The 14,444-nt window shown below is 36.2% G+C and overlaps 1 protein-coding gene across 1 annotated transcript in view; it reads left to right on the top strand.

Moving 5' to 3' along the window:
- The window catches only part of per2 (period circadian clock 2), a 36,324-nt gene extending 22,936 nt beyond the window's left edge, over positions 1 to 13,388 (top strand). Inside the window, exons 13-23 of the mRNA XM_039755600.1 lie at positions 197 to 328; positions 821 to 929; positions 1,604 to 1,772; positions 3,325 to 3,452; positions 6,373 to 6,576; positions 7,087 to 7,335; positions 7,563 to 8,440; positions 8,764 to 8,944; positions 9,649 to 9,847; positions 10,616 to 10,766; positions 12,827 to 13,388. Coding sequence (XP_039611534.1) covers positions 197 to 328; positions 821 to 929; positions 1,604 to 1,772; positions 3,325 to 3,452; positions 6,373 to 6,576; positions 7,087 to 7,335; positions 7,563 to 8,440; positions 8,764 to 8,944; positions 9,649 to 9,847; positions 10,616 to 10,766; positions 12,827 to 12,982 — 2,556 coding nt within the window. The 3' untranslated portion in view covers positions 12,983 to 13,388. The remainder of the gene's footprint in view (positions 1 to 196; positions 329 to 820; positions 930 to 1,603; positions 1,773 to 3,324; positions 3,453 to 6,372; positions 6,577 to 7,086; positions 7,336 to 7,562; positions 8,441 to 8,763; positions 8,945 to 9,648; positions 9,848 to 10,615; positions 10,767 to 12,826) is intronic.
- The last annotated feature ends 1,056 nt before the right edge of the window (positions 13,389 to 14,444 follow it).

The following is a 14,444-nucleotide window of genomic DNA, read 5'->3' as shown; positions in this document are numbered from 1 at the left end:
AAAAAGCTTACTAATGCAGCTAGTGTAAACAGCAAATGATTTTATTTTATAAATATATTTAAAACTGGTTCCCACCTTGTGCTATATAGAGTCGAGATGGGCATTGGGTTCCTTTGATCTTTAAATGAATAAGAGGGTTAAAAAATTAATGGATGAGCAGGTAGTATAGTTATAAATAAATGTACTTTCTTTGCAGCCAGTGCATAACAATGGTTCCAGTGGCTATGGAAGCTTAGGCAGCAATGGTTCACATGAGCACTTAATGAGTGTGGCTTCGTCAAGTGAAAGCAATGGGAACTTAAATGATGATTCACAGAAAACAAAGCCTGTAAGTACTGAAATAGAAAAAAAATAGTGTCACAGAATTAAGTATTATCTAGCATGCTGAGTTTAGAGACAATTTAGCATTTAGTTTTATTAAATTAAAATGTTAACTTGACTTTTGTGCAGCCACAGTTCAGTACTTTCTGCATTTGCGTTTTACTTGCTAACAATAAAAGAAAGTAGTATGCAGCAGTAAATACCAAAAATATGAGGTACATTGGCAAAAATTGTATTTGTCTTTGTCACTGTATTCTAAACAGATTTAATGCAATTTGTAGACAGTTTTCTGTTATAAAAGTTTATTTCATTCAAACTTGGTTAGACCTTTTAAAATCTAAATGATTACTCTCTTGACAGATGTGTTACCACAAAAATCATTTACAGAATAATTTATCTATTCCTGGACATTTCATTCCTGTGTATTATTTTTATTTGGTGTTTTATTTTCAAAATAAGTTTAATTGAGTAACACTTTTTTTGTCTCTTTTCACTTCAGAGGACATTTCAGGAAATTTGCAAAGGCGTCCATATGCTGAAAAACCAGGGTCAGCAAGTTTTTGTTGAGTCAAGATCCAAATCAGAATTAAAAAAAGATGATTTTTCAGGTAATTACAAATGTTACTTGGTTTTATTTACTGTATGTTAGAGAGAATAAATCTCTTTAAGGTAACCCATCATTCATTTTCTTAATCAGCTGCTATATAGGTGTTGAACATCACAGAATTTTGTTCTAAAGAAGAAAGTTAATTATTGGTGACGTCAAGTCATGAGTAGTTCATCAAAATTCAGTGTTCTTTCGTGAACCATACTTTTTTTATGACTAGTTCTATGTGTTGCATGTTTTTTTAGAAATGATATAATACTGTATGTGGTTTTGTTAAAGTCCACTTTTAGCTACTTTGAAACAGCTATCAACAGTCATAATCATTTTTAATAGAAATGTGATGTACTCTGAGTTATCATTAAGTCTCTTTATTGAATGCCCTGGCATCTTATTTGGAGTCATTTGTTTTAATGTTTCCTCAAGTGTACAGTATCAGGATTCTGATATAATAGTAGAAATTCTTAATCTTAAATAAACTCAAATGGCTATTTGGCAGGATACAGGGGCCATTTATCAATTACTGTAGCATCCCCTTGTGAGTTAACTTCTTGTCTCTGTGGTACTAGTGCATAACTGTACCCCGTGCCATTGTCGTCAGCTTATATTTGACCCAGGTCCAACCAAACCCCCACCCCACCTTTACTTGCAATTTATTGCCTTGTTTTATTTTTTTAGGTGAGGCTCATAAAGATTTAAATTTAAAAGCAAAGGATTCTCTTGTGTCCACTGGAAAAGAGGGCACATCCAGCAGTGCAGAAAAAAACTTGGCAAATGAAGAGATAAGTTGCAAGGAACAGCCTGTTTACTCGTACCAGCAGATCAGCTGTCTTGACAGTGTTATCAGGTTTGTAATTTTCATTTCACTTTCTATCTTCTTGTCCTAATGAAAGTCACAGGGGTAATTTTTAACTTCTCCAACATTCTCCAGCTTATTCTATGAAACCCCTGTCAGCTGCCATGTAACTGAAAATTATAATACTGCCTTAGGTATGTCCCTGTCTCCCTTCCCATTTAAATTTGTCACTTAGGTATCCTAGCTAAATACCTAAATCATACACCCTGGTTTCTCTTGGGGTGAAGGAGCAGCAGTTGACTCCAAGGACTCTGTGACTGATTGAATTGTGCCTTTAATTGCAGTTTCATTCCTTGTTTCATTCTTTGGTCAAGTAACAAATTCCTGACCATAGGTAGATATGGCATGTGAATATGGACTGAGCTGTAAATCAATAATCTCATCTAAGAAGCTTGCAGGTGTTTCACCACCAAAAGTATTGTACACATCCTACGGAATCGCTGCTTCTGCACTAATCCTTTGATTGGTATCACAGTTGTCACTACCCTACCTTTTGATCAAGACCCTAAAGTACTTTAATTTTACTTAAAGCAACTTTCCCCAACTGTGTAGAAAGGGCTTGGCTTTGGAAATTCTGATTCACATCCTTACACTTAGCTGCTTCATATTCTGTTACATATTTGTAATCATTCCAATGAGGCCAAGAAGAGAATCTTTGCAAACAAAAGAAATGTCAGTGGTAATTTATTTATAGAGCACATTTGAAACAACATCAGTAATGCTGTAGCCAAAGTGCTTTACATTAAAACGTACAATAAAGTGAAATACAGCCAGTAGTGAGTTAAATAAAAGAAAGAAGATGACTAAGATTAGGGCAACAATCTGTATTAGTGAAGGAATGCAATCCTTATTACCAGAGATGGCTGTTTAGGGTGAGGTTTGGTTAGTTTTTATCTCCAGTTATGATTGGAGTAAATTTTAGATCTCTGTTTCACACCTCCTCATAGTCTAGGTTTGTGAAGTGTAAGTTGACTTGGAGCACTATGTGTTTACCTGAGGCACACAAGTATATATATCCTGCTCAGGTGATTGTATTGCCTTCTAGATTGTTTGAATCTCATTTGACTAATTGTTTTACATTACTATTTATTAGCATGTTGTAAAATTACACATTTCATTGGCAAAGTATTCATTCTGCACTTACAATAATTACCAGTCTTAATTGTTTGGACAAAGAATGTAGTCCATGCAGTGCCACTGCACATTAGATGAAAATCTGCTGTTATGGTAATTGATTAGTTTTAGTCAGACAGTCGAACAACTTGGGTAGGTTTCCTGCAAGCATCACTTTATTACAAAAATGCTAAATATGAGTCACTATGTCAGGTCAAAAATGTTTCCAGTTCAGGGGTCTGCATCTTATGACATTTGTCTTACTCTGTTAAAATACTAAAGTCTTTATGGTTGTCAGTTTTGTTATCCAAAATTTCTTTAGAAGTGAAAATTGATTGAATTCAGTTGATGAAAAACCTGAAAAATACATGTGAATACATACTAGTATGTGTCACAAAGCTCATTAAAAAAATTAATGTTCTAACCACAGGTATTTGGAGAGCTGTAACATTCCTGCCACTGTCAAAAGAAAATGTCAGTCATCTTCAAACACTGCTTCATCAATCTCTGATGATGATAAGATGAAAACTGCCAGCGACCCAATGCAAATTACTCAAGGTATTGTAATTCTTAAAGATTTACTGGAGTTTCTTTATTCTTAAGTTGACACCATTTCAGAGTAACAACTTCCTGAGTGCTTTTAAACATTGTATTTACCTATCCAAGCATTTTAACCCACTTATTTCAGTTCAGTCTTGAGCATCAGGTGACAATTTAGGGACACAAACGCTGTTTCACTGATATGAGAAAATTGTTTGCCTATTTTCCTTTAATTCCTATGGGTGGATTATTCTCTCCTCTTTCTACCTTTTCTTCGTTACCCACTTTTTATAATTTTCCACTGGTCAGTCTGATTTACTTCTGAGAACAAGGGCTGTTTTTTCCACAAATCTTTTTCTGTTTGCTGTTTATACGCAGCACTTCCAGAGTGCCTTTTTTGTAGCATTGATTATTTTTCTCAGCACATTTAAATTTATTTGCTTAGTAGGTGCTTTTATCGAAAGCGACTTACAAAGGTCTCCACTAGTGCTCAGTGAAGTCTTTTTTTTTTTTTTTTCCCCCAAGTTCAGCATTGTTTTCAAATCATTCAACTGAACTTTGATGTGTTTATTAATTGCATTCATTTTTTGGATTTAGTGTGCTTGTTCTCCTTTTCCACAAGAAACTTTCTGTATTTAAGTATTCTATTCTCTATTTTGCCTTGTGAACTGATTTTGCCGAAATTTGACACACTTATTCTTCGAAGTAATTTGTTGAGTAAGTTCAGTTTTTCCATTGAGAAATCTCAAATAAAACACACAGTACACATTTACTAGCATAGTCTTCTCTCATTAGGTCATCTTTAAATGTATATAATTAATTTTCTGTTCCTGTTCTCATCCAGTACTTGCTCCACAACAACTTGAGCAATTAATCTTCTTTCAATATCTTTAATTTCAGTCTTTTCTGTATACATAATGTCATCAATTTTTTAAATCTTTTTTTATTGTGTTTCTCTCAGTTTTTTTTTTTCTTCTGAAATATAAATCAATCTTTAATAGGCCAAATAATGCAGAAACACTACTTGCAAAAAAAAAATCCTTTCTGGCAAGAAAAAGAAAATCGAACTCTTCTGGTAGAAACTGTTATATCACACTTCCTTTCTGAAAAAGAGTAAACTATTTTGTCAGTCCATATGATTTGTCTCTGTGTTCATCAGGGGCATATTTGTACTCTGATTTAGTCCTGAGTGCAAGTTTGAGTATCAGTATGTGCGTGGGTCGACTCTGTATTGGGCTGGCACTCTATCTAGGGTTTCTTCTTACTTTGTTCCAACTTCTACTGGGGTAGGCTCTGACCTTGCATGAGCCTAAACTAGATTATGAGGGTGCCAGAATGGTATGCTAGCCATCCCTTCTTGTCTATGTGAAATTTCATATTATTGTATCATTTATTGGCATCTAATTGAATTCAATTTCAAGTAAATTCACTTAATATGAAACAACCAACCATATATATATATATATATATATATATATATATATATATATATATATATATATATATATATATATATATATATATATATATATATATATATATATATATATATATATATATATATATATATATATGGGTACAGCCTTCCTGATATGGAAAGTTAGAGCCAGCCCTAACAGTTTTTGAAAATAAGATTTGAATTATGTCTGTTACGTTCATATCTGAATTTCAGACATTTAAATATGTTTTATAGTTGAATATTCAAACTTTTAGTTGATCGTTCTAACAATGCAAAACTGGAAGAAAATCCAGATATGCTCAGAAAACACACATGAGCACAGGGAGAATGTGTAAAGGCCACAGAGATAACTAGGTGTGAAATTTGACCCCACAATGCAAAGTTTATGAGAACAGTGCACTAACTATTGTGTAACCATGATGCTTAATAATAAATAAATAAACATAAGATACATTTGAGTGATTTTGTAGGAAAGTAAAAGATCAATAAACTGTAGAGGAAAATGTTTAAAGAACACAATAATAAAGTCGGTCCCAAACCAGCATTCTTACATGCCTGAGTTTTGATAGCCAGTATAGCTGAAGAGTCGGCAGGAGAGCAGATGGTTTGTCAAGTTGTACATGTCTCTTTTGGGTAACAGTTGGGGATTTTCATATACAGTACATTCTTCTTTTTAAGTTGTGCAGTCCATAAGCAATTAATGTTTGGATGTTTCAGAAAGTGTAAACTGGGACTTAGCTATACATGTATACTTCAGGAAGAAAATTGAAACAAAGGAATTATGAAACATTGGAATCACAAATACTGGCATATGTGACAACCCTAATGTGAAGACTAAGAACATAAGAACTCCTTGTATAATACATAACAATTATCAGAACAGGAATGGCAAAAAAAGTTTTTATATTGCAGTTTACAGGAAAAAAAATGATGCAACAATGATGGTCCAGCCAGGAAGTGCAGATCTGTAAACCTCCTCTTGATGTCACATTAATGAGTACATTTTGTTTGTGACTTTGTACCTTTTACCAGTGAGCTCACTGGTTCTATCATTCTACATTCTGTCACTGGCATAGATATATGAATCTTCTTCTAATTGTTGATTTTTGTGAACACATTTATATTACTATTCCCTGTTTCTTTTTTATCATTTAATTATTTTTTTCTGAACAATTTTTAGTTGTTTACATTACTCATGTGCATTTCTTCTTGGAGTGTAATGAGTTTAATGTTTGAAATTAAAATGTTTTAAATAGTAAAAGGTACTGGAATAAATGGTCATGGAAAAAATGCATTATCGAAAAGCTTATGTATCTATTCACTCAAGTTGGGAGGTGCAGCAATGATGACTGTAGACCTCCCTCAGAATGCTACAGTTTACACAGCTGGACACGTGTAACATTGTCTTAATTGCTGGCTAAAGTATGATTGCTCTGTGAAGCCAAATTCCATTTCTCTGTTGTTACTTCTCTACCACAGAAGAAACCCTGATTTTAGCCGACAAGTTAGATCCGGAGTTTGTGAAGGCACCCAATAAAGACCCTGGAGGAGGAGTAGTTGGTCCTTCCTTGGCACCATTGGCTCTCCCCAGCAAAGCTGAAAGTGTGGTTTCTTTTACCAGCCTTTGCAGTTACAGCAGCACTATTGTTCATGTTGGTGATAAAAAGCCACAGCCTGAGTCAGGTAAAAATGTTTTTACTGATTTTGCTTTCATACTAAGGAGTAACTTGCTGTTTCGTAACTGTTGTTAACTTAGAAATGAATGGCACTTCATATCATTACATAAAGAGGTGGCTGAATTGGAAATTGTTAGCCTTACTTAGGTGTAAAAATTGTAATTGCATGTATTCGCTGAAAGTGCTTATACAATGAAGTTGTTTTGGTGGATTTAGTGCAGGCACAAAGCTATGGTCACAACACATGCAATAAATACATAAAAACAGGAAGCCACGTGTGTTTTGGGTTTTCAGTTTAAGAGCCTAATAAGATGAAATGAATTGGGTGCTTCTAAGTACTAAAGCAGTAATATGCTCATCAGCCACAAGAGGGGGTAAAATTACTTCAGTGACCAAAATGTATTTCCATTACAGTGTAAAGAAACCACTTTGTAAAGTCCTACCAATACAAATAGCTATTCTGATAACATGAAGAGACCCCTTTCTTGAGTATTTTTTGTTTCTTTTCACTTTGTAGAAATTATTGAAGAATGTCCAAGTGCTACTGAACAAATGGAAAGTCAGCAGTTACCAGCAGCTGCACCTGTGAGTCAAGAGAAGGAAGCATTCAAGGTGCTTGGGCTAACCAAAGAAGTGCTGGCAGCCCACACACAGAAGGAGGAGCAGACCTTCCTAAACAAGTTTAAGGAGCTACGTGGCATCCGAATGTTTAAATCGCCATGTAGTTTTTATTTGCAGGAGAGACATAAGGGACAGTATAGAGAAGGTGAGAAATGTTAGTGTGAAGTGAATTTTGCAGGCCAGCTTTAATAAACATAAAATTCAGCATTTGTTCCCTACTTTCCTTTTCAGCTTTTTTTGGCGGCTTATGCTTAATTTTTGGCAAAGAAATAAGCTATTGCATTTCTGCAAGTTGAACACTTATCTATATTTTCTGTGAATTTCATGCTTTGTCTGTTAATTTTAATCTCAGTTTCTTTCTGGATCACTTAGGTCTCCGTACTCCAAAGCAAGGAGTGCATGGTGCAGTACCAGTCTTTAAAAAGAGTGGAAGAAACAAGAAAACAAAAAGCAAGAGAGTTAAACAGCATGAGTCTTCTGACAGCACCACCTCTCAAAAGCTCCAGCCCCCACAAAGAACCCCCCTTATGAGTCTCAATCACACGTCGTGGTCACCTTCAGACACTTCACAATCCAGCTTTCCAGCAGTGCCATTTCTGCCAGTCATGCCAGCATACTCCGTGCCAGTCTTCCCAGCACCAGGCACTGGGCCTCCTGGAGCAGCAGCACCCCCTGTTAAAGATCCCTTAGCACCTGGCTTCAGAGATGGGCAAAATGGCCAAGACATTCATATGCCAATGCAACAGCCAGCATACTCTGCTCCTATAGTTACACCCATGGTTGCTTTTGTTCTCCCAAATTATGTGTTTCCTCAGGTGAATAATTTTGGACAACCAATCCAGCCATTTTTCACAGGACAGCCAACATTCCAGACACAGACTTCTTTCCCTACTCAACCAGCCTTTCCAGTGCAACCTCAGTTTCCTGTTCAAAATGCTTTCTTGAATCAAAGCCAGTTTCCAGGACCATCTTTTAATTTTGGTACAGTGGCAGAAACTGAGAAAAGCCCTGCTCCTGATCAGCGAGATGGACTGTCTCGTTCTTCAACCCCACTTTCACCTGGAGCCCGAGATCATGCCTCCCCACCTTTATTCCAGTCACGGTGTAGCTCTCCTTTGCAGCTGAATCTTCTACAATTAGAAGAGACTCCAAAATCCGTAGAACGGCAAGAAATTGGCACATCTGGACCTTTGGGGGACAGGAGGGCGTCTATTTCAACAAGAGCAGATGCAAGCAAGGACACTGATCTGGTATGCAGCCCTCTTTTATAATAGATTTGCTAGAATTCTTTATCTTTTTAGATGGTTTCACATACCCACAAACAAAGTCCAGCCTTCTTTCCATAAAAGCATTCTCTTAATAATTTAATCTGCATCACTTATTTAAATGGACAATGCTGTGTGATTAAAAAGCCATTCCTTTAAAAATGAAAAAAATGAGTGGGCTTCCAAAAAATGAAAGATGGGAATTGGATAACATAGCAGACAACATTTTTATAGAGGGATCAGTGACAAATAGAACCATTCCAAATACCTCTTGTGGTCCTAAATATCTGTATTGTTTCTTTGTTTAGGTTGTCTCACTTGGTGAATGTCAAAACAGTGACACTCACTCTTCCTCCAGTGACTTTCTTGACATCTTGATGCAAGAGGATTCTCAATCAGGCACTGGTTCAGCTGCCTCTGGAAGTGGAGGTTCTGCGGCTTCAGGGTCTTTGGGCTCGGGTTCTAATGGCTTATCAGGCAGTGCTACAGGTAGCCATCATTTATATTTCAGCCTGTGCATCCACTCTCTTTAGGTCTGTCATTTCTATGGAAAATTAAAAATGTGGGAATGTAGGGAACAAGATTTTACCAAAGAAACATCACAGTAGCTGAACCACAGGGCCCTGCTCATGTAACACTCATTTTTTCCACAATTTCAAACAAAATAGACCTCTGAAGTTCCAAAATAATTTGAAAATGACAGGTGTCTAAAGAGTGACTGCATTGTTAATTTGCATGCAATGTCACAAAAACGCACCTATTTTAAATAGTATATTTTTCTCATTCCCATTTTTTTGTTAGGGGTGGCATTGAAGATCAGAAGGTCAAAGTACATTACAAATTATTGGTTATAAACTGTGCTTGTTATCTCTGAGCCGCAGGAAATCTGGCAGTTAAAAGTTCTGAATCTTTTTTGGTTAACACGTCCAAATTCTTGCAGAAGCTTAAGGAGTATTTTGCAATCAAAATAAGCAGAATGAACTCTCGTAAAAGTAGAATTCACTCCTAAAAAAAGTTGTCAGAAATTAGTAATTGTAAGGAATCGAGAATGGTGTAAGGGGCCTTACGTGGCCAGAACAACATGCCCAAATTTGCTTACTTTTATTTTAATGACTTCTGAAGCTCTCTGGTAAAAATGGCTGCACAGCACAACTTAATACAAATATATTAATTTGTACTTTTGTCCTGTTCAGGGAGCAGTCAGACAAGCAATACCAGCAAGTACTTTGGCAGCATAGATTCTTCTGAAAATGAGCACAAGCCTAAACTTCGGTCTGACCTGGAAGAAGAGCAAAGCAAGCATTTCATTAAGTATGTGCTCCAGGATCCAATGTGGCTTCTAATGGCCAACACAGATGAATCTGTAATGATGACTTACCAGTTACCATCTCGGTAAGATTCTTTCCCAGATGAATAATCTTTATTTTTATTTAGGTTAAACTACACTCGAAGCTGTACTAAATGAATTTTATACAAATTTTAGTCAAATATGCACCACATTAGACTCTTGCTACATATGCTGCTTATGATAATATTTGGGGCTTTTTTTTGCTCTTGTGGACAAGTATTTTCCAGTGTGTTCTGTACTGATTTTTTTTTTCTGTCTTAAATGAGAAGTAGCTAATGGACTTTTATTTGCTTAGAATGATTTTTGTCAGTCTACTGGGTAAGTAACTAAGATATATAGAATTTGTTTTTAACAGTCAGGAAATAATTTACAAGGTTTTTTTTTTTTTTTGGAAGTGTGCAGTGTCCTCAATCTTTTATATAAGAGTTACTCTATTTTTGCACATAGTTTGGGGTCACTAAATTGACAACTATATTTTTGCTCACTGCATGACATCTGCTGCAGACATCCTAAGTGCTGATATATTTGCTCACCATCTAAGTGTTTAAATAGCTGCAAGTCTGTTATGCTACACCTCAACATGTGGTTCAGTTTTTAAACTTCTTTATATGTTTAACCAAATTTTTGGGTTCAATGTTAATTGTGAACTGAACTGGGTTTAAAATTTATAATCTTTATTTTATTTATTAAAGAAACAAAATATGCATATTTAAAATATCTAGAAGTGCTTTTGGATGCTTTTGATTGTGCTGATTCTCTCAATACTTGCTATATTTTCAATTTTTTTATTCTCATTTTTTTGTGAAATATAGAGAGATAGATACTGTTCTTAAACAAGACAAGGAAAAACTGAAACAGATGCAAAAATCCCAGCCGAAGTTTACAGAAGAACAGAAGAAGGAGCTGGTGGAGGTTCACCCCTGGATAAAGAAAAGTGGTTTACCAAAAGCTATCGATATTAAGGTATGTTGCAAGAAGTGTTTACTCTTTCTGTTCTGCAGTAAGTGCTAAGTTTATGCCCATGATACTTTTTTTTTCCTGATGAGATGTAAACTTAGCCAATCTGCAAAAGCAGGAATATGCTATCTATAGTGCTGGAATTAAATTGAAATTTTAGAATTAAATGTTGCCTACATAATATGTACACACAGATCTCATCAAGTCTTATTTAGACCTGAAAATCAAGAAAAGGAAAAACAGAAGGTAAAAAATTGGAAATTCAGGATAAAATCCCTTCCTTAGGCCTGAGAAAATCACATGTTCCTGAATCGGGAATGTGGACACAAAAGCTTCTGCATGACTGACACACAGTTCTGTATGGCTTTAGTAATATCACCTTTTGAGGTGGTTCTCTTCATGTAAATAATGTGATCTTGTGCCACATAAGTGACAGATTCATAATAGAATCTCTGCAGGTTTAATTACCTCCTCTTTGGCCAAAGCAGCAGTTGCTGTCTTGAGTCTCAGAAATCTGTTCAGGCTGCCAAACATAGCCTAACATTTTCAATAAGATTCCTTTCCATGCCATGACTCACATTCATTTATTTGCTTGTGCATTTATGAGGAAAGTCGGACTACTACAAGAAGTCTTGAAATGACTTGTATGGTTAATGGCATTTGTTGTATGGATTTCCGTACAGAAGGCAGCCCAACATTGAATTTATATGACCAAGTCCATAAGACTGTTGGACTTACTTAACTTACTAGGGCAGTAACTGCCCTTTTTTCGTCTTTTCTGCTGTGGTACATAAAACACAATACATGTGAGCTTCTCTTCTGCTTGTGAGGTCCAAAACCCCTACATTCCTTACTTCTGCTCACTCCATTATATCAATTGGACTTTAAGATGAGCATTCATTCAGCTCACAGAGCCCGCCCCTATAACGAGAGACAAAATCAAACCTGCTTGACTTTCTTGGAGCGAGTCTCAGACTAGTTCTATTTAGTCACTGGGTATGTCACATTAATTGACCAGCTTCACTGGAGCACACCACCATCCGTCCAAGGCAGGGTTCCCCAACTCCGGTCCTGGAGGACCCCAGTGGCTGCAGGTTTTCATTCTAACCCTTTTCTTAATTAGTGACCTGTCTTTGCTGCTAATTTAACTTCTTGTGAATTCACTTTAATTGAGTTGTTTTTTAGGATTTGTTCCTCTGAATTTCTTCATGGCTTTCCTTCAAAAGCACCCAAACAGAAATGAAATGTGAAGTGAGGGAACCAATAGAAGACCAACTAAGTCAGGGTCTCAAACTCCAACCAATTTCACTCCAAACCATTGCTCAATCAGGCACTGAGTCTTGTTGTTAATTAAACTCGTTCTCTTATTCCATGGCTTGTTGCTGAGCTCATTGTGTAACAGCAGACATTTCTGAAATTGTGGATTTTCTCTTTTCTAAGAGCTCTGGTCTACTATTTTGTGGACCTGAGCAGATCAACACTAATTAAGAAAAGGGTTAGAATGAAAATCTGTTGGGGACCCCGATCTCAGGTTATGTAAATGAAACCTTCAACTTGAAATGGCTGGAAAAGATGTGTAATGTGACATAGGCCTAATGTACGTTGGGCTTATTATTGTTTTAGATGCTACAGCAAGCGCCCAGATCAAATCATTAATCAACTGAGCTGTTTCTCTGTCTTTTAGAGTGTATTAAGGAACTGAACAGTATTAAGATACAAATAATCTGAAATTTGCCATGAAAAAAATAGAGGTGTTGAATCTGGTAGTCTGTGAAGATGATCATTTGAGAAAAAGACAAATGGCAAATTAAGTCGGTTATCTTCTGTGTCAGCTTATGTGTGCTGGTGTGTCCTCCTGCACCACTTAATTTATCTTGCTATTGAGATTGACTGTGTGTGTTTTTTGGTTTTTTTTTCCTTCTCCACACCATGTCTTGACAAGACAGGATTTGAATATGCCCTCGCTGATATTTGTTTGCTGCTTCCCCAGGCATATGCAAAGATATGTGTGAAATCCTTGTGAAGCAAGGTTTCTAATCATGCTTTTGACTTTTGTCTTGTTTTAGGAATGTGTCTGCTGTGGTAGCTCTCAACCTAATGGCCCCTCACCCTTTGATGTGGAAATCCATGATGTGGAGCTTGGAGTAGTGGAGCCCACTGAGGAAGGCAGCTTAAGGACTTTGGCTTGTACATCCAATGAACTGGAAAACCATGACAGTTAGTTGCACATGATTGATAAAACTGGCAAGCTGGACCAAAACTGTCATGGTAAAACACAAACTGTTAATGTCCTAGGCCTTTTGGTACTTGACACTACTAAGAAGTACAATTGCTGACCTTATTTCAGTGATTTCCCATTTGACTGTTCTCTTTATTGTCCTCTGCATTTACATTCAGTATTCAGGATCCAGCTGATATTGACACTGTGAAGGACGAGGCTGTTACAGCTTTAGTGCAAGGCAGATAACATCACACTCCTCTTTGGCAAAGCGTGAAAGGAGTACTCTTTGCACAAACATGAAAACCACTTCTTGCCAACCCAGTTTGTGCCCAGCTCTTGTATACCTGATATTTTGTAGCATGTAAAATATTTTTTTATTATTATTGCAAAAGAGTCATTTTTTGAAACACTGCCAAAAGCATACATGTGTGGGGTGTCCATTATCTCCTTGTCCCAAATAACCCTGTAACCTGATTTCTTTCATCTTCTGTCTTGGTTTCCAATCAAAGTAATGCACGTGTTGCATTTCACAGTGTTCTGACCCCATGGGATCTTCTGGTGCCTGTGATTCCTGAGGAGATTGCCTGTCTGCCTCTAGCACAAACTCCAGTGTTCATCCACCTAGTGAACAGAATGCTAAACTTTTAAAGGACTGCATTTGTTTCAAAATAATAATGTATAGAAAACAAATCTATTTTGTATGAAAGAAAGCCTAATTTATTATTTTTCTGTTTCTAGAGGTGTGCATCTGATGATTTCATAATTTAAAGAGACAACTGGTTATGAGTAATGATAATGTCTGTTAAGTGTCATGCAGCTAGGCCTTAGAATTGTGAACTGTATCTAAATGCACAATTGTACCATCCAGCTGCCACAAGAAAATGTCTGAACTTTCTGACCCCATTACTCCAGGCATTAAGAAGGCTGTAAATATTAATATCTATTGAAAGATACTTTTTTATTCTATTGGGGGGAAAAAAACTAGTGATCCTGAAAAGCAGTCCTATCCAGAGGGAGGGTGAGCTCCCTCATGTCATCAGACAAAATTCTGTCTAAATCTTTAGGTGGCAGAAAGAAAAAGAAAGAAAGAAATCAATTTGTTTTGTATTTGTAGCTAGCACAGGTTTAGCATTTGTGTCACAAAGAAACTTGTCTGCTTTATAAATGGCTCCTTATTAAAGGTGCTCGATACCCCAGAGGAAACACTTTCAACACTTCTACAGAGAACACATTTCTCTGCAGTTTATTACTCCATTTGTCTCACAGCTAATGTCATGAACAATTATGTCTGAGTGTGTGTGTGTGTGTGTGTCTATGGTTGGTCTTTTTTTTTTTTTTTCTGTCAGATGCTTTTTAGTCTGGGTTTTTTTTTTTTTGTTTTTTTTTATAACTTAACTAACTTTATATGTGCACAACCAAAAATAAATTTTTTTAATTATCAAGGTTTGTATTTCATTCACTAA

Source organism: Polypterus senegalus, chromosome 1 (assembly GCF_016835505.1).
Source record: "Polypterus senegalus isolate Bchr_013 chromosome 1, ASM1683550v1, whole genome shotgun sequence".
Classification (NCBI taxonomy): domain Eukaryota; kingdom Metazoa; phylum Chordata; class Cladistia; order Polypteriformes; family Polypteridae; genus Polypterus; species Polypterus senegalus.
This window is presented reverse-complemented; position numbering and strand designations above follow the sequence as displayed.